The 23,368-nt window shown below is 35.9% G+C and overlaps 1 protein-coding gene across 2 annotated transcripts in view; it reads left to right on the forward strand.

Moving 5' to 3' along the window:
• TRAPPC9 (trafficking protein particle complex 9) overlaps positions 1-23,368 on the forward strand; it is a 562,867-nt gene that overhangs the window by 273,503 nt on the left and 265,996 nt on the right. For both annotated transcript variants that reach the window (XM_009285082.2, XM_019473612.1), the window contains 2 exons: positions 3,612-3,765; positions 13,682-13,772. In XM_009285082.2, the coding sequence (XP_009283357.1) occupies positions 3,612-3,765; positions 13,682-13,772 (245 nt within the window). The remainder of the gene's footprint in view (positions 1-3,611; positions 3,766-13,681; positions 13,773-23,368) is intronic.

Below are 23,368 nucleotides of genomic sequence, written 5' to 3' on the forward strand. Positions count from 1 at the left end.
TGGTGGATGCCCCATCCCTGGAAACATTCCAGGTCAGGTTGGACGGGGCTCTGAGCAACCTGATCTAGTTGAAGATGTCCCTGCTCATTGCAAGGGGTTTGGACTAGATGACCCTTTAGAGGTCCTTCTAACCCAAACTATTCTATAATTCTATGAAACAAGGACAAATTTGGGGAGAAAAGAAGTGCAGAGAACTCTTGACAAGAAACATAGGTTGTAAAGTAATTGTAGACAGAACTGGAGAAAGACTTTTACAGCTAAAGTATATTTCAGTTTCATTATTCTGATGCACAGCACAGTGACAAAGTTGGGCAATGTTCAGGAGGTTGCCTTTCACTGACTTCTGCTTCTTTTAGGATAAAGCCCATGTGATCTCTACAGATCACTTAAAAAATGAAAAGTCCTTTTTTTAGTTGGTGATTGTAATCCAATGTCCAGCCTAACCATTTTCTCCTTCAGTCAACTGGCTTCAGGAATTGTTTGTCCGTTTGTTAATACCTCACTGGTGAAATGCATCTTTTGAGATGGGAGAAATCATCACATTAAAAGTGAAGTGAAGAAGCCGTGTTTGTGTAGGGGTGAATTTTTAAGGATGAGTGACTGATTTAGGTTATGGTATTTATATTTTGTTTTTACTTTTGTGTAAAGCCTTCCAATTTACTACACATTCCATAGGCTGAGGAATAAATACTGAAGCAACATTTTTGATAAAAAATGCAGAGACAAAACTCGATACGAATATTTTTAGCACAAGAGGAAACAGAATACTGATGATTAAAGGGATATATGTTTAAGAAAAGGAGCTAGGATTTAATTTTGTCATGCTTTACTTTGAGTGTAACTATAGTCTTGAAAAAATTTATTTTATGTTTGTTGCTTTCATATATTCTGCCTACAGCAATATTTGTAATATTGTTTTGTGTGAGATATTTTTCTCTCCATAGTTCTCTTTTACTCAGACCTCTTCACTTTCTAGCTGGCAAGTATGTTGTTGGGGGTGGTTTTGTATCTTCTCATGTGACATGAGGTGTCACTGTGCTAAATACAGTATACACAGTGTAAATAAAAACATGGTTAAAAGATTTGAAAAATTAGTAGAGGTTCTGAGTACTAGGAGCCCTATTTACTAAACTTTTCCATACCTTAGAGCTTAATAAAAGTTATTTTAAACAGAGCTCTACAATGAACTGTTGTTAAGAGTAATCTAGGCTGTATTCCTGAAGCTGATGTGGATTTATTGTAGACTGTTGGAGAAAAAAGTGCTTACACGCGTATTTAATTTCCAGAAAAAAAATTACCATAATGCCAGTAATGATCCATTAACAGAAGAATGCAATCTGAATGCCCTCAATTAAATATTAAATATTGTTAGGCAGGACTGTTTTTCTAATATATCATTCTCTTTTCTAAGCGTGGCACAGTAATTAGATGAGAGCTGTTTTCAAGCTCTGTTGGGAGATGGATTCTAAATACGTTTGACTGTTTGGAACTAAGATTATTTGTTGTTGAAATATGACTATAGGTAACTAACTATGAGTATTTATGTGAGAATTTAAGCAGTGCTGTGTATATAATAGAAATCAAGTACTGGGTTTGCATCTGCTCATGTACTACAGAGTGATGAAGTAATCTCGGAAACAAAGGCAAAACTGATTTTGTAATCTTCCAGTTGCGTCTCTGTCTTCCACATGCATTGGCCATGCAAAATCCAGGAAACTCAACCGGCATTTGCAGAATCGAATCATATTTCAATGCCAGTAAGAACTGATGGTGTTAGTCATAGTTTCAGGACGGATTTTTTTTTAAAAATCCACTCTACAGATTTTATCTAGGTGTTTTTCAGTACATTCTTTATTTCTGGCTTGATTCCGGCAGTTACTGTGATACACTTTTGTAGCTCATGTTAGCTTTTTTATATGCCCACGGGATGGTCTTTGCATGCAAATGAAGAACTCTTAATGATCTCTTGCTGTAGAAAAAATAGCCAAAACAAAAACACCCCTCAGAGAGGAATAGGTTAATTCCTCTGCCTTTTTTGATTTTTAAATGTGAAGATGAGCAAAGATGCTGTCTGCAGAAGAGGTAGCTTATAGAAACAGTAATTGTGCCACCTTTGTCTCAGTGTTGTGTTTGTACTTTTTAATGATGAAGGTAGTCTTGGAACATTAACAGCTTTTCCTGAGATGTCAGTTTTTGCTCAGGGTGAAGCCTGATGGGCCTATTTGAATTCATCTTTCCACAGTAAACTTCATAAGCTCTAGATTATTCCTTGTTCTTGTAATTGCCGTGTATTTTCTCCGAGTTTCTTTTAGGGTCAAGATTCTTTTAAATTAATGCTAATTATAGAAAATCTCTTCTGGCCTGGGGGGATTTCAAAGCCCTTTCTTGTTGACTTTCGTTACTAGTGTTTTCCTTTTGGCAACATTTATAGAATATGTTTCCCTCTTTATATGTAGAAATAGATAAAGGAATAATAGTAATCCTGTGGTTTTGTGAAATGCCCTTCCTATACCCCTTCTTAGACTGCAGTTGCATTTCATCACGAACGGTTTTCAAAGCTGTTGCTTGGTCTTCTGTTTTCCCTAAGTGCAAAGTCATCTCAAGAGCAATATATTTTAATTCTTCCCTAATTATTTTTCTATTTCAGACGATTCAGGAAATTAAAGCTGTTTTGGCAGCACAGTATATTAGATCTGCTATAACCACATTTCATGTGATGTGAGCTGGTCTAAATTCCCTTTATATTAGATTAGTGATTCTAGTTTAACATATAAGTATTTAGTATGCATTATAGCATAATATATTTAATTTAATTTGCTTTTATGCCTTACTGTACATTTAATAAAGCAATTATTTAACCATTTACTACCAATGAATTATACTATGATATTGAAATTAATATTGCCTGTAATTCATGAAGAGACATTAAGCAAGATGGAAGTATCTTCTTAAAGAAAAAGACACAAGGGCCACATTTAGGCCCTAGTACTGTGGTTATTTTGTCTTTCCTTCCTGAGTTTTGTAAGGAAATTTTTAAAGGAAAATTTAGGAAGTTGGCTTGTAAAACCAATGAAGTACACATGGCTTTCTAAGTGTGTTACTGTTCACTTCAGGAGACACTTTTGCATATAATATTTTGCTTCACTTGTGTATAGGTTGGGATTAATAAACTGCTCTAAATAGTATGTTCATCAGCATTTGGCCCAGTCTTGTTGCTTTTTTTCAGCAAGTCTTAAGCACACCAGGAGCTTTTACATACCAAGAGTGAAGGCAGATGAAGGTGCTCTCTCAGGCTCTGCAGAACCACAATAAGGTCAACTGGTTGCAGCTGCAAAACAGATGTCTTGTGTACCACGCACAAAGGCATTAAGATGTTGACTGATGATTTGTAAAAAATCTTACCACCTTCAATAGGCTTAGACTTCTGTTTTCAGTAGCATAAATCATATGGCTTATATGTCGTTAGTATACAGACTAGATGCCACTGAGACAAATATACTAATATTGTGCTTGGTTTTACAGTGGTCTGCATTTTCTGCAGAAGTAATATCTGTAAAATTGTTATAGTAAAAGTCCTGGTTTTTTTCCTCTTTCTTTTCCCTTTGCTACAGTATGGCTATCCAAGTTGACAAGTTCAATTTTGAGAGCTTCCCAGAATCCCCTACCGATGGGACACAGTTTGCGAATGCAAAGCAGCTGGAAGAAGAAAGGCAACAAGCAAAAGGTCTGGAGATTAACAGCAAGCTGGATATTTGCTGGAAAATTATATCCTTTCATAAATACTTGCTTTAAAAATATATAAATAGATGCCCTATGACACATTTTATTTTATAATTCAACTCACTTTATAACAGTGTTACTGAAAAGTAATTAGAACTATGAAGCTTATCATAATTATAGACTGTTTAAGGTTAATTGTGCTGTATATTATTTAGACGATGCTTGGGTCTTACTATAATGGCTTTTTCTGAGTCATTGAGCCTGCCACAAACCCTGTGTGTTTTTCCCAACTTCTAGGGAACTGAGGAAGTATAGTTAGGATTGATGAGTAGTAGTTTTATAGGGTCAAATTTTTCTATTCTCCCCCACACCGAGTAACTGAATCATGAAGAAATACATGAAGCTGGTTTTAGAAAATTTTCATATATTTAATTAAATTTGAGCAAATCAGAACATATTAGAATAATTTATTTCCAAGTCCTCTTTACAGATTTAGTAATATATCTAATATTGGGTAGCCTTTCTAAGGCTTGGAAAGGACTTGCGTGATGACTTTATTCATTCTAAACATAAAATCCCCATAATCATTCTAAATGTGGTAAAATATTGCCTTATGATTATTAATAAGAAATTACATTCAGTTTAGAGTTAAAATAAACCAATGGGGTTGCTGCAAATTTCATGATTTCCATAAAAAATCTTGTGCTTGGCTTGTCAAAAATACACTTTTTCATAATTTTAATCAGAGAAACGTTCTGTGCAGCCAACAGCCCCTCAAGCCATGTGCTGATACTCAGCATCTTCCAGGAGATTTAGATTTTTCACTCCGATCATCCTCAAATTCACGTGATAATGGGTGGCAGGAAATGAGAGAACAGTGGCAATCAAATCGTGGTTTCTCTTTTTGTACTTTTAATTCTACTTTTATCTAGTGATCGGAAATGATTTTTCATTACTAATTATTAAATTAGCTGCACAGGATTTGTCAAAGGCAACACTTGAGACATAAATGAGATTCCTAGTGCCTGGTTCCATCCAGGCTCCCTAAGCAACATTTCAGAAAGAGTTCCATTTATGCAAAAATGTTAATATTTAACCAGAACTCACTTAGAAAATTTCTGTGTTATGGAAAGATATAAATATTCTTTGATAGCATAGTTGAATTCTTACACTGGAATTGAATGCATAGTTGTAATAATTTTGTCAGGGTGTAAAAATACATCCTCATTCATTTCTGTTGCTGAGAGCATTGTTTACATCCATTCTGTGTTCTGTATTTAAACCTAATTTTGATACCAAAACTATCATGGCTGACATTGAAGTCAGTACCTTAGAAAACCAATAGAACAATGCATGAATTCCCTGTGTTAAATTCAGTGCAAGCATTAGTTTCTGTGTTTTTAAGATTTGTTATGAATGTTCTCTCAGTTCCTACAACTAAAAGTATTCTGATGAAAGGCAACAAATTGCATGTGTGCGCTGTTTTCCAGATTTCATGTCTCAAGTAGAGTCAGTCTTTCTCATCCTTTTATTTCTTACAGCAACATTTAGATGTGAACTAGTAACAAAAAATCGCTCCTCTCACTTCTGCTAAGTTTCTCAAACTTCGTTTCTGAGACATCTGTCCTCCCACCAGAGTAATTTGACGCTGGCCGGCAGAGTTTATTTCAGACATACCGATGGACAGACAGGGAGAAATGGGTGGATGGCTTAACTGCATAAGCCTTGTTTTCCTTCAGAAGCCAGCCTAAATGCAGCCAAGAGATAAAAAGTATTTGCAAAAATACAAAGGGATATAGTTGCTTATATTTCTTACTTTAGAAGGCGTTTTTGCAAAAGTCTTTTGAATGGTAAGACCAAGTGATCTCTTTGATGTCTACCATCTTTGAACTACTTTGAGCTCTCCAGCTACCCTTTCTCTGCTAAGTATATGCATGAGAGGAGAAATGTGTATTTTAGAGAACACTGTTAGACAATTTTGTTATAAGTAATCTTATTGTTTACAAGGGAAGGGCTGTATTATTTAGCTTGCAAATCCTTAAATTCTTACTGTTTTGGTTCATACCATATGAAACAGTCACATAAACAAAAGTTTCAAATTTTAAGTGTGTGGATTACATTGACTGCAGTGAAAAGTTTGTTACATGAAACTCCTGTGAGGGCCAAAAATAGTTCACAAAGGATGAGGATTTCAGGTTGTATGTATTGAAGAGCACCAGAAGTATTTTCCAGTATGGAAAGTCCATTTTCCATGGCTTTATCCACTGAAATATTCAGAGTTTCAAGTGATGAGATTTTCAGTGCTTTGTTTGTGAAAGTATTGTAAAACTTGATCGATTTTCTTATACTTTTTGGAGGGCTGAAGGCAGGAGGTAAAGACAACACAGCATATTATTCAATTCAACATTTGTACATTTTTGATAGAATGAAAATTATTAGGAAAATAGACCTTCTTATGGGAAAGCTTACTGCCATGCCATTTCAATTAAGAAAAATTCTGGAGTAATGTAATTTAGTGTATCTTTGAGATGATAGGTGTATTGAGATCATTTAAATTAAGAACATGCTGTCTTGTTTTTTAGCATGTTAGATGGCATCTGGTATCAGCTTAACAATTGGATTTTTTTTAACACAGGATTTGAACAGACGGAGCACATGTAGTATTAAGGTGGCTAGTATTTTCAAATTATGCTTCTCTTCATATTTTCTAAATATTTTTAAATACCATTTATATTTTCTTCAGGGACCTTCTATGCATTCTGACTTGTGGATCAAGGCATCTGTGCTGTGTCCTTTGAAGTTTCTAGAGTGCTGTGTCTGTTGCTGAGTGCTCTAAGATTTTCATATCTTTACTGATAGTTTGTACCTGACTTCTTCAAAATCTTGAGTTAAGAAATGTCATGTTACCCATGTGGAAGATGGAGGGCAGGTTAAACTTCTCTTTGTGGTCTTTCCACGCTCTGTGTTAGACTGATCATAGATTATTACTCTTCAGAGTATTCCATTGTTTTGTGCCATCTACATTTTGACTTCAGAAATTCAAATATGTTCAGAATTATTTCAGATAATTTGGTCACATTCAGGTGATCCTCCTTTTTAGAAGAGTAAACAAAGATTTATCAATGTTCAGATGTCGGAAGGGATTTTTCATAGGAAGCACAGAAAGCTTTGGCTAGGGGTAGCATCCAGAAGTTAGTTATGCTTCAGTTTTAGATCTGTTTTAGCTTGTCATAACTCTTGCTGCTGCTTAATGAACAGTCTTTCTCTGTACTCTAGCTTTGGGTGCCTCTTGTCACCCTCCTGATGAAGTGAGGTAAGAACATTGCCAGCAGACTTGCTAGTCTAAGTGAGTCTAGCTTTAAACTTGGTGCCTTGCAGGATGGACCCCAAAGCCTGTAGAGCAGTGCAAGAAGGGGGAAGCATGGGCAGGAGAAAGTGATGGGTTAGGATCTCTGAATCTACCCTGAAGTGTGATCGAGAGCCTATGTCAGATGCTTACGCCTGAACTTGCAAAAGCATGTGGAGGAGGAATTAGAGGTCAGTATGCAGTTGCAGAGCTCTGGTGTCGTCGGGATTTCAGAGACATAGTTGGTAGTTTGTGTGAACAGGGTGCACTGACAGGTGGGTATGGGTTATTTAGGAAGGTTGGGCAGAGATGCTGAAGTGCACAGGGAATTGTTAGGAAATGAGCGGTGGGCCAATTGAAAGCTTTTGGATCAAGAACAGAGAAGTCCAACAGGGTGATGCAGTGTGCATTTGTTACAGACCACCCAATCAAGAACCAAAGCTGGACGGATTCTTCCTTTAACAACTGGAAGAAGTCTTCCAATTGCAGGTTAGGAGATTTCTGGTGTACTTTAAGGACACTTTTTGTGTACAGGTGCTGGATGGCTTGATTTGGCATGTGCTGTGTGGGATCTGCTACTTGAAAATAACAAAGATCCAGTTAGAGGGGTGAAGTTTGATGGCAGCCTTGACTACCGTCGCCCCGAGATGGTAGAGTTTAATATTCCAAGGAAAGTGAGGAAGGCAAGTAGCAGGAGAATGACTCTGGACTTTAGGAGAGGAGACTTTGAGGAACTGTTAGGCAGGATTGCACAGGAGGCTGCCCTCAGGAGCACAGGGGTCCAGGAGAGCTGATGGACCTCTGAGGGCAACCTTCTCAAAGCCCAAGAGTTGCAGCACTCAATAAGGTACATCTGACTCTTCAAGCAAGGCATAGCACAGGGTGACTGTAGCAAGTTGCAGCCAGGTAAATTCTGGTTAGGTACTAGGAAAAATCCTTTTCACAATGAGGGTGCTCAGATAGTGGAACAGGTTGTCCAAAAGTGCTGTAAAATTGATGTCTTTGAAGATACTGAAAAATTCTGGTCAAGGCCTTGAACAGCCTGATGCATTTTCAGTATTTTCCATGCTTTGAGCACAGGGTTGGACAGCGACTCTGGAATTGCCTTTCAATATAAATTATTCTGTGATTTGTGCAGCCGCGTGGTGGGCTGGGTCAGAGAATGACTGTTGAAAACTAAACTCCTTTTCCTCCCCCCGTCTCCTGCTCTACCCAGGTTTGACTGCAGCCAGAAAAGTTTTCTAATGTACTGTGAAAGAATTGCTCTTTCAGTGAAATGAGACTATAGCATTTTGGAGTAATTTTCTTGAAAATATTCTAAACCTGGCCCTATCAGCCTTTGAAAAATGAAACTTCCAGTGCCACCTTAAATATCACGTTCCATTTTTAACTTTTCTAATAGTTAGACATTTTTTCTTACTTCAGCATTAATTGCTGTGATTTATATGAAGCCTGTCCTATTTGCAGTGTTTTTTTACGTTTTTGAAATTTTACTGTGTGCCCCTTCCTCGGTTTTTTGTTTTCTATATTTAAACCTAATTGCCAACATTTTTTCAAAGCACATTTTCTTTCAGTCATATTGCTGATGTTGTTCTGCAGTATAGCTATATTTTTCTCGATATGTGGGATCCAAAGCTGGAAGCAATACTTCAGGTGAGGTTTCTCGTAGAATAAAAGCTATACCTTCCATGTTTCAGATATGATGCTTGCCCTGAGAACTATTCTTGACTTCTTTTGCAGGTGTCCCATGTCTGATTGATTTTTTTGCATGTGGTCCAGCATAACTGACTGAATAATTATTCCCAACTTCCATTTATAGATTTGTTGATTCCTTCCAGGGTGATACTTGGAACTTTTCTTCACTGAATTTCATCTAAGTGATCTTCATAAGTTCCACTCATTTATTAGGTTTGTGAACACTGACATCTCTTCCAAATACATAAATTTTATAATGTTTTTGTATTTCATCATCTAAGTAGCCAATCAGAAGTTTGAAATTATTATGTATCGGACAGAACCTTGAGTCATCTCATTTGATACGCTGTCTGGGCTTGACAGCAAACCACTGATAACTGTTATTGAAATTTACTTTTCTGTGTGCCTATTCAGCTTTTGATGACTTCATCTTGATCATAATTAAGGATCTTCGGTTATGAGAATATTGCATGTTGTGGAACTTTTGAACATTAGTAAAGGTTTCCTTAGAAAAGCTTTAGTTGGATGGAGCTTCACATTTCCATGCAGCTTCTTAGCATCAACAATTGTTTCTGAAAGTAACTATTATATAAGAACCTCAATAACTGCCTGTAATTAGTTTTAATAATAAAGTACCACAATAATAATCAAGCAGAAAGCTTAAAATATGGCTAAGGCTACTGCTATAAGTAAACTATGATCATTAATCATTTAAATTTGTTTTTCATTAGTATAATTTTTATTTATGAACATTTGCTAATTTGTTTATGATTGTGTGCACGCTTCCACCTGTATTTATTTGCAAAGGAACTGAGAAATACGTTATTGAAAATAAATCTTTTTAGAAGGATGCAAGATGTGGAATGCTGCAGAGAGAAAAAACATGAGTAACTTTAAGATAGAAACCATTTTTAAAAATCTATTGTCTTTTTAAGCAGTAGGTTTTAGATAACATGCTGTGTTATAATTGTGGGTACCGAGGTACACATTAGACAATCAAGATAGTATAAAAGACCAATGTTTTCCTTGGGGAAATAACTAGCTAATTTAACTGTCATTCAGGTTTTCGGTATGAAACAGTTTATATCATGTACAATCTGTTGCTAAAGAAACGTGAAATAAAGGTGTCTACTGTGAAAAATTAGGTTTTAGTTTTTATTTTTTTTAAACAACATCTGGTGGTTGTGTGTTCATTGGCTCTGAGGCCTCCGTTGAAAGTCATTTGATTGTGGAAATGAACATGTCTTGAACTGCCAAATGTGAACAGTGGCACTGGAAACTGGAAGTCAACTGTTGCAGTCCTGGCTGATGTATGTGTTGTTAATAACAAAGATTTGAGTGTTGGAAGTGAGACCTGGGTCAACAAAGGCATTTAAGAATCTGACTCCTATGGAAAAGCAGGTTTGTAATCACGGTGAGATTTCAGCAAAATGCTTGGAGGATAAGTAGATAGATTCTGCAAGGTCAGACTTAACTTTGGCAGTCTGTACTTCCGTTTGTGCAATTTTTTTTGATGAATTTTAAATTCTGGACCTTACACTTTTGTCATTTATCAGGTTCCACTTTGAGCTAAGAATGGAAGGGTATATTGGCACCCCCTGTTCCAACTGCTTTGCTTTCATTGACTTCTAAAGGCTTGTCTTAGAAAATAGGCAAACTCTTGAGTTAAGCTTTTCTCTCTTTTTGCTCTGACATTTTATTACTGCATATTTTGGTTGCTTTTCATCTCCAGGGCAATGAGTTTGCTACAACGTTCGGTTTGTATTTGCACTATAATGAGCAATTTTGTATAATTGCGTGATATACAGTCAGGAGACAAAGATCAATGATATGAAATTCAATGCTATTTGTGTCCATTAGGAATGGTTAGACTATACCAACTGTACTGAGCTTCTCTGTCAACTTCAGTGATTTTTGTCTTTGAGTCTGCTTGGCAGCAGAGCTTAAGCTGGACTAGATGCTCTGAGGGCAAGATTTTAGGTACTGGTTGCATGAAGTACTTTTGGGATTTGCTGGCAAGGGAAAGCGTGTTTTCTGAATCGGTTTGTGCAACTTAGGCATTTACATTATGTTTGAGTCTATTTTGCCATACCTATGGGGCAGCCTGAATACTGCACTGAATGCCACTGGCACTGCCAGGTCTTCCTGTGGAGTAATCTCAAGACAGCGAGGTTACATTGATTGTAGAATAATTTAGGTTGAAAGGAACCTGCTCAGGTCTGGTATAACACCCTGCCCTGCAACTTGTGTCCATTGCCCCTCTTTGTATTACTATGCTCCTCCAAGAAAAGCCTGGCTCCATCTTCTCTATACCCTCCCACTATGATAGACAGCAATAAAATGTCTCCTTAGGCTTTCTTCTCTTCTCAAGACCAACTCTGGTTGTTCTCTCAACTTCTTTTCGTATGTTATGTGCGTCAGCTCTCTAATCATCTTGGTAACCCTGAGGACTCTAAGGTAACTCCAGGGAACTTTATCCTGTATTTCAGTGTCTTGAACTGGGGAACCAAAACTGGCCACAGGATTTAAGAAGTGTCGGTATGTCATTTTTTTATTAGTTGAGGTATAGCTATGCATACTTTTTTCACCCAATCTAAGAAGCACTTGGCTTCAGAAATAATTTGTAGTTGTGTTGAATTTGAAATTGCAAAATGCATTTTCCTTATGAATACACGGATCTGCTTTGATAGCATTTACCAATGCTAAAGTATGGAGAATCACCTATTTTATAGTCATTTTATAATGGTATCTGAGACATTAAACTTTCCATGGAGCTTTAAGCAGTAAAAAATTGTAATATTCCAGACACCACTGTGAGCCAGTTGTAAGTAAATTACAGTTAAGTTAGTTTAACGTTACAGTTAATGGCATCCACTCTGTTTTAAAACTTATTTTAAATACTGCCTTTTTATTAGTGTTTTCTCTCACATATTCCTTACATTAAAGATGTGAGAGAATTATTTATCTGCTGTATCTATGAAGTAATCCAAATTATGTAGTCTCTATCCCATAGTTTCGTTTACAGGAATTATTCTGTTGTGCTGGTGTCCTGAGTCTTATTTTTCAGCAGCAATGTTTTTCTAAGGTGGTATTCTGCTGCCTTCAGTTTTCCAAATAGGTGCTTTTTTTTTAATGGTGGTTATGGCTTTCACACTCTTTGGGGTTTGTGAATTCTTCATTCGTAGTCCTTTTAGGGGAAAAAAAAGCTATTTAAGACATTTTTCAGGGTATAATGAGAATTATTTAAAAAAAAAAATGGCAAGAATGCTATACAATGTATTGATTATCCTCTTCTATCATCTCCTTGAGCTCTTGAGTCTCAATCACTAATTGTTAGATCTCATTTTAATCTGAGGTTTCAAGACTTCTCTTTTAAATCTCCTGGAGAGCCTCTAAAATTATGTCCTGTGGTAGAAATTAGTTATCTGCAGTACCTGTTAATTTTCTTTTAAATGACACAGATGAGAACATACTTTATCAGTCAGATGATGTGCCTCTCTTTCCAGAGTTCTGCAGAAAAAGAACTGATCACATTTAGGAGCTGTTTATAACAGCTCATATATTCTTCTACTTTTTAAATCTATTTTTGAGCAAGATGGTTCCAGTACTTTTGGAGTTGTTGCTTGAAACCTTGATGAATCTTACTGGGAGCGTAGCCCTTAATTATTGTGGGACATCACTTCACCTATGGTTGTTTCACTTGAAGATTACAAAGTTGGGAAAGGAGTTTTTTCAAGTCTCGGAGAGGATCCTGCCTCTCTCTTGAATTTTGTTTCTGTGTGATGCTCCCGCTCTGGGAAAGCATGAGCTGAGCTGTAGAGACAACAGAAGTTTTGCCAGAGTTCCAGTGTAAGTACACAGACGCTCATAGGCTGTATGCGTGTCCGTGAAGGAGCCGTGCTTGCTCCACCTCCACTTCTTCCTCTCAACCTAGCCAAGATAGGGGCTTCTTGTGCTACAAAATCGTACCAAAGCCAGTGAATGCAGCTTTGCCCAACTACAAGATGGTGCTGACATTTGCGTGTGCTTCAAAGCCCTTTGTACTCAGTGCCTTTCTGAAATCAGGGAATTAGAAAAAAGAAATCCAGTGCTCTTCCTCTTACAGATCCATGTTATCTTGGTTGATGCATCACACATGAAAATATTATTAATTTGTTTAAATGGAAAATATATCTTTGTGTTACATTGGATATTGCCTAAGCTTTTATATTAACACTCGTGTAACCTGTTTTGAAGCCCTTTAAAAATGGAGATTCTGGTTTTCCCAACAGTTTATTTCAGTGCTTCGCTGTCCTTAGAGTAAGAACATTTCCTAATTTTTCTTGTTTCAGTCTGAGCTTGTTACTGAGCTCATACGGGAGTGAGTAGAAAGGGAAGCTTGCAGGTTATATGCCTGTGCGATTCTGGTATGATGTTTACCCTTGATAATGGCACTGTCACTGCATTGTCTAACATCCCTGTACCTCTACAGAACTGGCACCGAGACAGTCTTCAAAGCTATGCTAGCCCACATTTGTTCCGTTTTGTATTGCCTTATTAAATTTTATCCTTTTTGTTTTCAGATTGCTCTTAATTTGTCATTTTGAATTCTGATCCTGCACCACATTGTTACAGGTTCTGCATTTTTACAGCTTCCAGACTTTTTTCCCCTAGTGTTTTACTATGGTTCAGGTACATTTTACCTTTGCATCTTCATATTTATCACTCCTCAGTGGAATTAAATTTTTATATTCTGACAATATCAACTGCTCTAATTATTATTGTTAGCCAATTCATGGGTTAATAAACCAAATATGTAACATTAACCTTTAATGAATCTCTAGCTGGCAATTTTTTGCAATTGTTTGCAATAATAAAAGTTGTACATATTACATGCTCTTTTTTCTCTCTGAGACAAAATTTTCCTTAATTCCAATTTACCCTTCCTTGAAGCGTGAAGGGGAAGCAAGTGTGGAAGGCGTTCTTAATCAGCTGGTCCTGGAGCATCTACAGTTGGCTCCTCTCCAGTGGGGTGAGTAATGTCAAAATCTATTGATGATCTTTTTAGAGGATATGCTGGCTTGTAATTTTTAGCAGCATGAGAATGATGATGTTTTCATTTACTGGTAGTCTATGATACAGAAGAATTTGCTAGGAATTTTATTTTCCTTTAGATATTTTACTTAGCCGAAGATAAATGTAAAATTGATATCTATTTTAAGTATCACTGTTCAGTGATAGTGAATATAAAACCTGAGTACGCACTTTTTCTTGTAATTTGCAGTCCTAGTTGTGTTGTATGAGAGGTGGCTGCTACTTAATTTTCCCTTTGCCCGACAGTGTGTGTTTTTAAAGTAATTTCTCTAAAATATTTTCATATGGAATTGTGATATACTTTGTGGTATATTTCTTACCACGATCTAGACATTTGCATTACTAACTTTTTAGGTACAGAAAAAGTTCTTATTCTGTGTAGTGAGGAAGAATAATTTCTCTTAATTTTGCATTTAGAATTATGTTCCAACAATGAAATATTGAATTAATTTAATTTTGAAGAGTCGTAATAATGTGACTTCTGTCTGAGGTTCTTAATAAGGCTTGTTCAGAGGCTTTGGAACATGGGATGTTTTATCCCCAACACTTCTATGTCAGTTACAAGTTTCAGAAAATCTCCCCAGTTCATCAGAAAATTGTTTTCAAAGCTTTTGCTTGTAAAGCAAATTTAACTCTATACTCCTTGTTTTAATTAATTTGATGACCTAGAGAGGACCAATTTTAAGGAACAATGATCCATCACTATTGTCTGCGTTAACTATTAAAACTCAAATGACCCCCAACTCTAGGATTTGTGTATTCTTTTAAATGCTTATGTTTTTTCAAGCATGTGGAGCATCCTCAACCCGTATGTTAAAACTTGTAAGTACTTTGTTTATAGATGAGAAGATGAAAACTGGTAATGGTTTAAAGTTCTTTGTTATAAACGTGTTGAACTTCAACCATAAACATCTGTCTCTGAAATCATGCTTATCTGGCCTCTGTTCTTCAGAGGATTCAAGGATTTGGTGGCACTTGCTTGTGTGACTGGCTTTGGCTATGATTGCCCTGGTCCTCATCAGTAAAACGAGTGGTTTGTGTCAGATGGGTGTTGTGAGCTCAGACAGGTCACTTGAGAGTCATCTTAGTTCTGCGGAGTGCCATTGACCTTCAACACATTTGTAACCTGGGCTCTGTATTTGGAAATTTTCCCTTGACACTTTTGCATGGGAGATCGCCTTAAGGATGAAAACAGTAGTCTTTTTCTTTTCATATTTTCTTGGTTTTCTTCTTTTAATTTTCTTTTCATGCCAAATTCCACTATTTTCTTAGTAAAAGAGGCTTTTGGAATCATAGGATCGTACCTGGTATTCCTGCCTAAATGGTGATATTCATAGGTACTTTGATGCACTAGTTGGAAAATATGAACGTAGCATTGATTTACCTTAAAATGTGATTGCCTGTGGAGTTGGTAATTTCTCAGGTAGTTGCTTAATTCAGTTAAAGAATCACGGTTACTTTAGTTTTCAGAATGTATGAACACCAGACAAAACTCTGTGATATTCTCTGCCTCATAACTGCAAAATCTTTTGAAGTGCAATTTCTTGGCTGATTATGGCCTACATGTTAATTTTCTGCATTAAATAAAGCAGGGAAGGGGAGATCTTGTGGGATCTCAGATACTTGGTTTGCCACAACTTACATATGATATCTCCTTTTTGAAAGTTCTGGTGGCAGAAAATAGTGGTTTTGCAGAAGTCTGCTTTATTTTTATGTCTAAGATTTTCTCAATCTGAAATTACTATTGCATATATTATCTATTTTGTACAACACAAAAAATATGTCCATGTAGAAACTGTAGCTCACTGTGGAGATAATTGGAAAGGACATTTTGATTAAATGCCTGATTTTACTTGAAAACAAAAGCAAGAAATGAAAATTAAGAACAATGGAGAAATTTTAGTTTCTTTTAATTAACCATAACCTCAAATATTCAGCAGTTAAATCTTTGCTAGTTGGTTTCACAATGTTGTAGCCGGGTAGCCCTAGTCATCATGAGGAAAGCTACTGCGGTCCCTTTGGAAAGTGTACCATGGCAATACAGGCTAATTTTGGTTTTATTAATGTGCGAGATGGAGGAGGAATTAAAAGATTGTTTTTTTCAGCTTGGTAGGTGGGAGTAATAAGGAGTTGTTGGAATGTCTGGACAATGAAGAGTGTGTGTGTGCGTGTGTGTGTCTACACACGTATTTAGACAATGTGAAATGTTGTCTTTCGGAGTTTAAATTGTCTTTCAATGCTAGAATATATTTCCTATTCAACACTTACAGGCATGGTAAAGTGTTATGCGTTTTAAATCATCTAAGATGTAATGCGAGTTCCATTTTCCCTGTGGTTTTTTTCTTGGTATTTTGAAGTGATTGACCTTAACTATCTTGTAAGAATCAGCTCTTTTAGTGGTAATGGTCTGTACTGAGTACCAATAATGAGATAAACTTATGCAAGCTATCTTAAAAATTCTTTGACCATTAACATTTCTATTAAAAGAGAACTATAATCTCAATATATATAATTAATAAGGCAATAGTCTACAGATATTCTTTTCTCGTCCTGCCTCATCCAATATTTTGATGTCATTGATAAGAAGTTACTTTGAAAATACTGTAATATGGTAGTGTCAGATTTTTTTTTCTCTTAATTGTATAACGCTATTTGTAGTCACAGCCTTGCTTTGCTTTTCTGTATGTTAAGAATAACTTGTGTTTTAATGTGAACCCTTTTATACTAGTCATCATTGTAACATAATCTTTGCATATATTGGCTGAAAATTTTGCCTTAGTGTTATGCAATAAAATTTATTCCATGATTATTCAAGGCTTTTGCTATATTGATGGTTACATTGAAGGGTTTACTTTATTATAAGTGCTCACATTGAAACATGAATGAATATTTAACATGGTTTTGATTAAAAAAATGACTGGCTCTTGTTCAAATTTATAAAAGCTGGACTTCAAAATTCCTTTTAAATTTGGCATATTTAATTCATATTACAGTTAATATTACATTTCTAAAATTATAAAAGGATATTGAAATAATTTTTCATGTAAAGTTGACAATCCTGGTTTTTTTTTTTCATTAAATGCAAGGCAAAGAGTTGAAGTAAAACTTAGTGGCATTGAAGTTTTGGTCTGAGGGTTAGAAATCAGCTCTGAAGGTTGTCAGGTAGAGGAAGAAAGTGACTTTTATTGAGCCGTGTTGGTTGTGATTTCATATAATTAAATGACTGGGGAAGGGAAAAGTATTTAAAACATGAGGAATCATCAAAAAGAAAATACGTCAAAGGCTAAAGTGAGAGTAAAGGCTAGAGTGACAGTTCTTAATATGTTTTTAAAATTGGTTTTAAGATTTAGGACATCTCTGTAAAATTAAGTTGTCTATTAGGGAGGTTAGTAAATCACATGTAATTGAAAAACATAATCTTGTTCAACACCAGCAAATTCAATGTTCTTCAAAATTTATGACATATTTTCTTTTTACTGCTGGGCAACAAACCAAATGTAGGAATAGATGTGGCTTTCAGGTGAATATATTAATATCATCAAATCAAGGAAACATAGCCTGCAAAATTTAATGAGGAGAACCAAGACTCTTTAAAGGCATATGTCGTGCAAGTTCTGTGGTTAGATTTGAAAATGATCAGATGGAGGCATTTGTAGTTGCTGGCTGTGCGATATTTTTTTCAATCTTTATTTGATTTATGTTGCTAAGTTTTGCAAGCAGGCAAAATTCTGAGACCAAACACTTATCAGTTTGATGGTACTCTTCTGCATTTCATAGCAAAATTATCATAGGTACAAACGCTATGCACAAAATGTTGTTGTTGAACTTGAGATAGACTGCGTTTGAAATAGACTGTTGTTTGAACCTGGAATAGGCTGGACTCAGGATATTCCTGCATTCAAATGAGAAGTACCTCTTAAGTGAGAGGTTCCCAACACTTTACATGCTGTATGCAAATTTTGCAACAGAAACTTATTATAAATTCTCCTACATAAAGCAAAATAAACTTAACTTCCTTCACTGCCTGCAACCACAAGGTAAAGACATCTTTTCCTGATGATGCTCATATGTATGAGTGAAGATTTATTAGAGAAATTTGATTTAGGGATTTAGAACTGTAGACAAATCTAAACGTGCTAAATGTTTTAATGTATCGGGCAAATACCTAGCTTTTCTTTCTCTGTAGAAACTAACTGAATAACTGAAAACTAATGATTATACATGAACCGTAAAGAAGGTATTTACATTAATATTCTAAGAACCATACAATGGTAAAGCTTCACCATGGGCAAAGTTCAGAAATAGCTTTTGGTTTTCATCCATTCTTCTATTTCATTCACTCATTTCATTCATTCTTCACTTCTTCCTTCATTATAAACATGAATTTCAAGACAGTTTATAACATTTAAATTAATAATGGATACCTTTTCATAATGCACGATGTTTCATTTGCTAGTATGTGATTGAAGGGAAAACTAACAATAGTGTTGTTGAATGCTCTCCAGATCATAATTAAGAAAAGTGATAGTTAGTAACCAAAGTCTTAATTGTTTACTTATAGGTCGAGAATACTACACATTTTGTTGTGGGTTCACAATAAATTGTGTGTCTACCTGCATCATGTAGGCGTATTGTACTTAGAGAAAACTAAAAAACTCAAACTTGAAGGGTGGTTTTAAATTGTCCCTCACAGGTAGTTGGAATGAATAGGAGAGGTAGATTTTAAAGTATTTTGAAGTGTTTTATGAGCATGTGGTTTATGACAGCTTATTTGGAAGTTCTGCTGGTTAAGTTTCACAAAACATCTTATGGAAGCATTGCTTTTAAAATAAATTATCGTAATAATTCATTGTATGTTTTAGAGAGCACCAAATCAGAATCAATTTTCACAGCTTATATATTTCATGGGTCTTAAAATTAATTACTGAAACTACTCACCCATTTTATTTTGCATTTTCCAGTCTGACCTTAGACCATAATTAAATCTTTCTTTCCACAATTTACGTGATTAACTCTTAGGGATTGCAGCAGTGTCAAATCACCGCATCCTGAATACAGAGGAAAATATTTTAAAGTATCTGTCAGTGCATAGATGAGGAAACGGTACATCTCTAAGCCTGTGTTTTGGATGCCATCATGACACCCTGACAGTTTGTTGCCCCCAGGGACCTAGTTAAAAAGAGCCGGATCTCTGCAGACATGGTCATTGTGAACAGTTTTGCTTTAGTCGGGGCAGTCCTACAATATTGCTCTTCCCCTATATTTGAAATTCCAAGTCTGTCTTGGATGTTTGTTCAAAGAATAGTTTTAATGGGGAACTGTAAGGAAGTGGTTTTACTTTCTCTTTTAATAAACAACCCCCTCATAGGCCCTCCACAGGAACATGTAGATTATGTAGATATAAGCTTGGAAATATGGAGAGATCAGCAGGGTATATGAAGGTCTGCCCTTCAAAGAAATTATGAATGTTATTCTCTTCATTCCTTAAACTGAAATATTCTTTAATTACTTCTATTTTAGAATTACAGTAGACTGGCCATTATCATCACAGTCTGATTTATAGGAAGACTGAAATTGAGAAACAATCTGGTGGTGAATGGATTTTACTACATAACCAACCTTTCTCATCCATTTAGAAAAATCTTCAGGTTTTTCATTTTTATTTTTAAGATGCAAGAGAGGTGGGAACACTTTCATATCTTAACAGCTTGTGTGCGGGCTGTTTTGGAGGATATTTTGGCAATGTCAAACAAGCAACATGCTTTAGTTACTGGAAAGTGTTAAGGGACTGGGGTAGTACATTGAAAAAATGGACTAACTTGATAAAACTAGGGCATCTGGCACATGAATAATGTTCTCGCGTGTCAAAACATGCTATTGTGTCATATGTTTTGAATCAGCTGTTGTTTCTAATTCCTACCGAAGCCTTGGTTACTCTAAACTGAGAGGAAAAGCTTGTAGAGAAAGGGTTTCAGACATAACTGGACGAGTAATGGTTTCAAAGAAAAGATGCTAAGGCTAAAGAGAGCACCCTAAGGTGAAAATAAATTAACAAAACTTCTTATGTAAAGACAGATAGCTTGAGACAGATTGGGTGGAGTGCCAGTGGTTACTTCATCTCAGATTTCTGAAAGAACTGGTAGCTGAAGCTGCAGGTCCAGCATTTCTAACAACGCAGTGAGAAGGGGCAGGAGGGAAAATGGAGTAATAAATACTAAGGGAGTTGTCTAAGTATTGGTCTAGGACCAATTTCACCAGCGTGAATCATTAGTGATTTTTGCTTAAAAAAAAAAAAAGGAAAGCAGATATGAGGAGGAGGAATAAACTGATGAAACATGCTGATGGCTCAAAGGTAAGCACCACTATCTCTCCAAAAAGAGATCAGGCTACCGTGTCGAATCATAGAATCATAGAATGGTTTGGGTCAGACGGGACCTTCAAAGATCATCTAATCCAACCCCCCTTGCCATGGGCAGGGACATCTTCCACTAGATCAGGTTGCTCAAAGCCCCATCCAACCTGACCTTGAACACCTCCAATGCCAGGGCATCCACAGCGTCTGTGGGCAACCTGTTCCACTGTCTCACCACCCTCATTGTAAAGAATTTCTTCCTTATGTCTGATCTCAACCTACCCTATTTCAGTTTAAAACCCTTACCCCTTGTCCTGTCACTACAGGCCTTGGTAAAAAATCTCACTCTGTATTTCTTACAATCTTTCGATAATCTCAAAAACCAAAGTACCATAAATGAAATGGCTGAAACGTAGTCCAGAGAAGAAGGTTATCTGTTGTGAGACTAGTTAACACAGAAATCTGCTAGAAGTTCAGCTGTCTGAAGTGATTGGAAAGGATTTAAGTGTTACTCTGAGCTACTGGTGTAATCCAGCTATGAAGAAAGGTGTATGTGACATTTGTAGAAGCCTCTAATGAAACCTCACATGGGAAACTTCTTCTGTAAGAAGAGCTCAGATCAAACCAGAATAGGAAAAAGTAAAGTTTTGGAGGTGATCAAGGAATGAAGACTTATTGTTGGTTTTATGCTATGGAGATACTACACTGAGTAAAATTAGATCGGTTCTCAAAAGTTGAGTAAATCTGACAGGTGAGTTCTGTGTTCACTACTTAGATGTCTAATACAGTCTTGCTTGCTTTGAACTGCATTTTCTCTGAGACCGATTTCTCTAATTTAGCAAAATCAAGAGTTGAATCCATCGGAGGATGAGGTCTCAAGGAGGGAAAAAAACTGCTGAAGTAGGGCAACTTTTGGCATAAGAGCATACTGAATAGAAACTATCTGTTAATAAATGCAGTCTAGATTTTTTCAAGACCATTAAGGTTTCCAACACAATGTTACAGGAGAAATACCGGCAGAAAAGAAAGTACCAAATAATGGTGTTTAATCGGATATGAAAAGGAGAAAAAGAAACAGGACATTGTGGTAGCAGGAAAATGAACTCATCCAAGCTTGATTCAGGCACATGTGCCTAATACATTTTGTTATGTTGACTAAGTGAGTGACTTTGTTTTCAATATTTCATTTACAAAACCACTGTATTGTTAAAGCAAAAATTAAAAAAAAAAAAAAAAAAAAGAGCTATGCATAGTTTACTTCTTTATGGGAATACTGCTTACGACATTTCAGTTAAGCCATAACAGGTGATTGAGAAACACCATAATGATGATAAATTGTTACACAGTTACGCAAGATACTTAATTTTCTAGGTATTGTTAGAAGTAAATTGAATAATAGATTAATTGAACATCCAAATTAAAAAATGGAAAGCTATCGAAATAATTATGAAAATGGGTTACACTTTCAAAAAAAGGTGTGAAGATAATTGTAAGGAAAAAGATTGAAAAGACAAAAGAAGCTGTCTTGTAAAGCAGTTGGTGAAAAGTATCACTGAATCTGCAGAGAAATAGATTTCTATTACTTTGATGGACACAGAAGATACTATTTGAATAAAAATTTAGAAAAATATGATTCAGCTTGAGGACAATTAAAAAAAGAAAAAAGGAAAAAAGATCAGAAGATGTATGTATTAACAAGAGAGGCAAGAAAGGTGCTTTGATCAGGCAGGATTTTAATTACCCAGCAATTAAACGAATTGTACAGTTAAGCGTGTAGAGAATGAGAAATGGAAAATATGCTAATTGTAGTGGAGGAATATTCTGAATAGCCTATGTAGGACAGGTTCAACGTGTAATTGGTTTCGGGCAGTAAGCAAGAAGGGAGGCCTTATTCCAGAATGCATACGCTGAGCTTTCCTTATCTGGCTTCTGACATTTTCAGTTTTTGTTTTATTTCACTTGAAAAAATAATGCATATGCTTGGAACTGAATGCCATGAATGTTGTAAATGAAAGCAGTCTTTTTACTGACTACATTGTACTTTGGATCAGACTATTTTTTACTAATAAAGTGTGTCATTTGACTGGGCTATTACATCTTCTCAGTAGAAGTGCAAATGTACTCTGTTGTAGTTTGAAGTTTTTACTTAATCAAGTCAAATGGAACGTTTTCCTCTCATTTTTGTATTTTACTAAATGCAAAATTTTCCAAGTATTTGCACGTGTTCTCCCTCCACCCCCACGTGTTTTGACTCATCGGTTAAGGCCAGCGTGACCTATGATCAGTAGAAGTTCTCCGGCAAACAGACGTTTTAAGGGGAGGGAAGTTGGTTTAATTTTCAGTGTTCATTCTGAAGTAGTCCTTTATTTCATCAAGGAAGCAGAAGTGAATTAATGACTGTGAAGAACATAAATCCTCCTCAGTAAGCCTTGTAATACTGAAATTAATAGCTTCCAACTGTCAAAACCTCAGCAGTATGAGCACAGACCAGAACAGACAGATTTGTGTGAGGAAATATAAGCTTTGACTGAAGTCCTCTCTCTTTCATGTTCTCTCCTATTCTTCTTTTTAGTCTCCCTCTCTCAAAATTGGCAGCTAATTGTCTATTTTTTAGCATATGAGATTTTTTTTGCCATCTTATTTTTCTTAATTTTGTGATTTTTCTTAGCCTGTTCCTTCTCCCCATTCTATCTTCGGTAAAACAATGTCAGAACTTGACTTGATTTTACTTTTGTTTTTATTTTGTATCCCAGACCTTTGTATTAAGCAATCGTAAAATATTTTTTGAAAAGCCAGGTTGTACAGTTTTAGGCCAGAAAGAACTTAATTTCATTTGATTGACTCGAATCATTAATTGATTTGATTTTACAAAAGAAGCCAGTCAAACAGAAAATCTTTCCTGAGCTGTGATTCTGTGTGCTCATTGATACTGTATACTCAGTAATGAACTTAGACTTTTAAGTTTAGTATCTGTTTCCTTATTAAGCAGAAGTTCAGGCTCACTTTAATAACATTTCTGATTACCTATGGATACATTAGAAAAAGTTAAAGAAGGAGAAGGGCTATTTTTTTTTGCATCTTAGGATATTGTCGTGGTTTAACCTCAGCCAGCAACTGAGCACCACGCAGCCGCTCACTCACTTCCCCCCACCCCAGTGGGATGGGGGAGAGAATTGGAAGAG

This window comes from Aptenodytes forsteri, unplaced genomic scaffold (assembly GCF_000699145.1).
Source record: "Aptenodytes forsteri isolate BGI_AS27 unplaced genomic scaffold, ASM69914v1 Scaffold182, whole genome shotgun sequence".
NCBI classification, from domain to species: Eukaryota; Metazoa; Chordata; class Aves; order Sphenisciformes; family Spheniscidae; genus Aptenodytes; species Aptenodytes forsteri.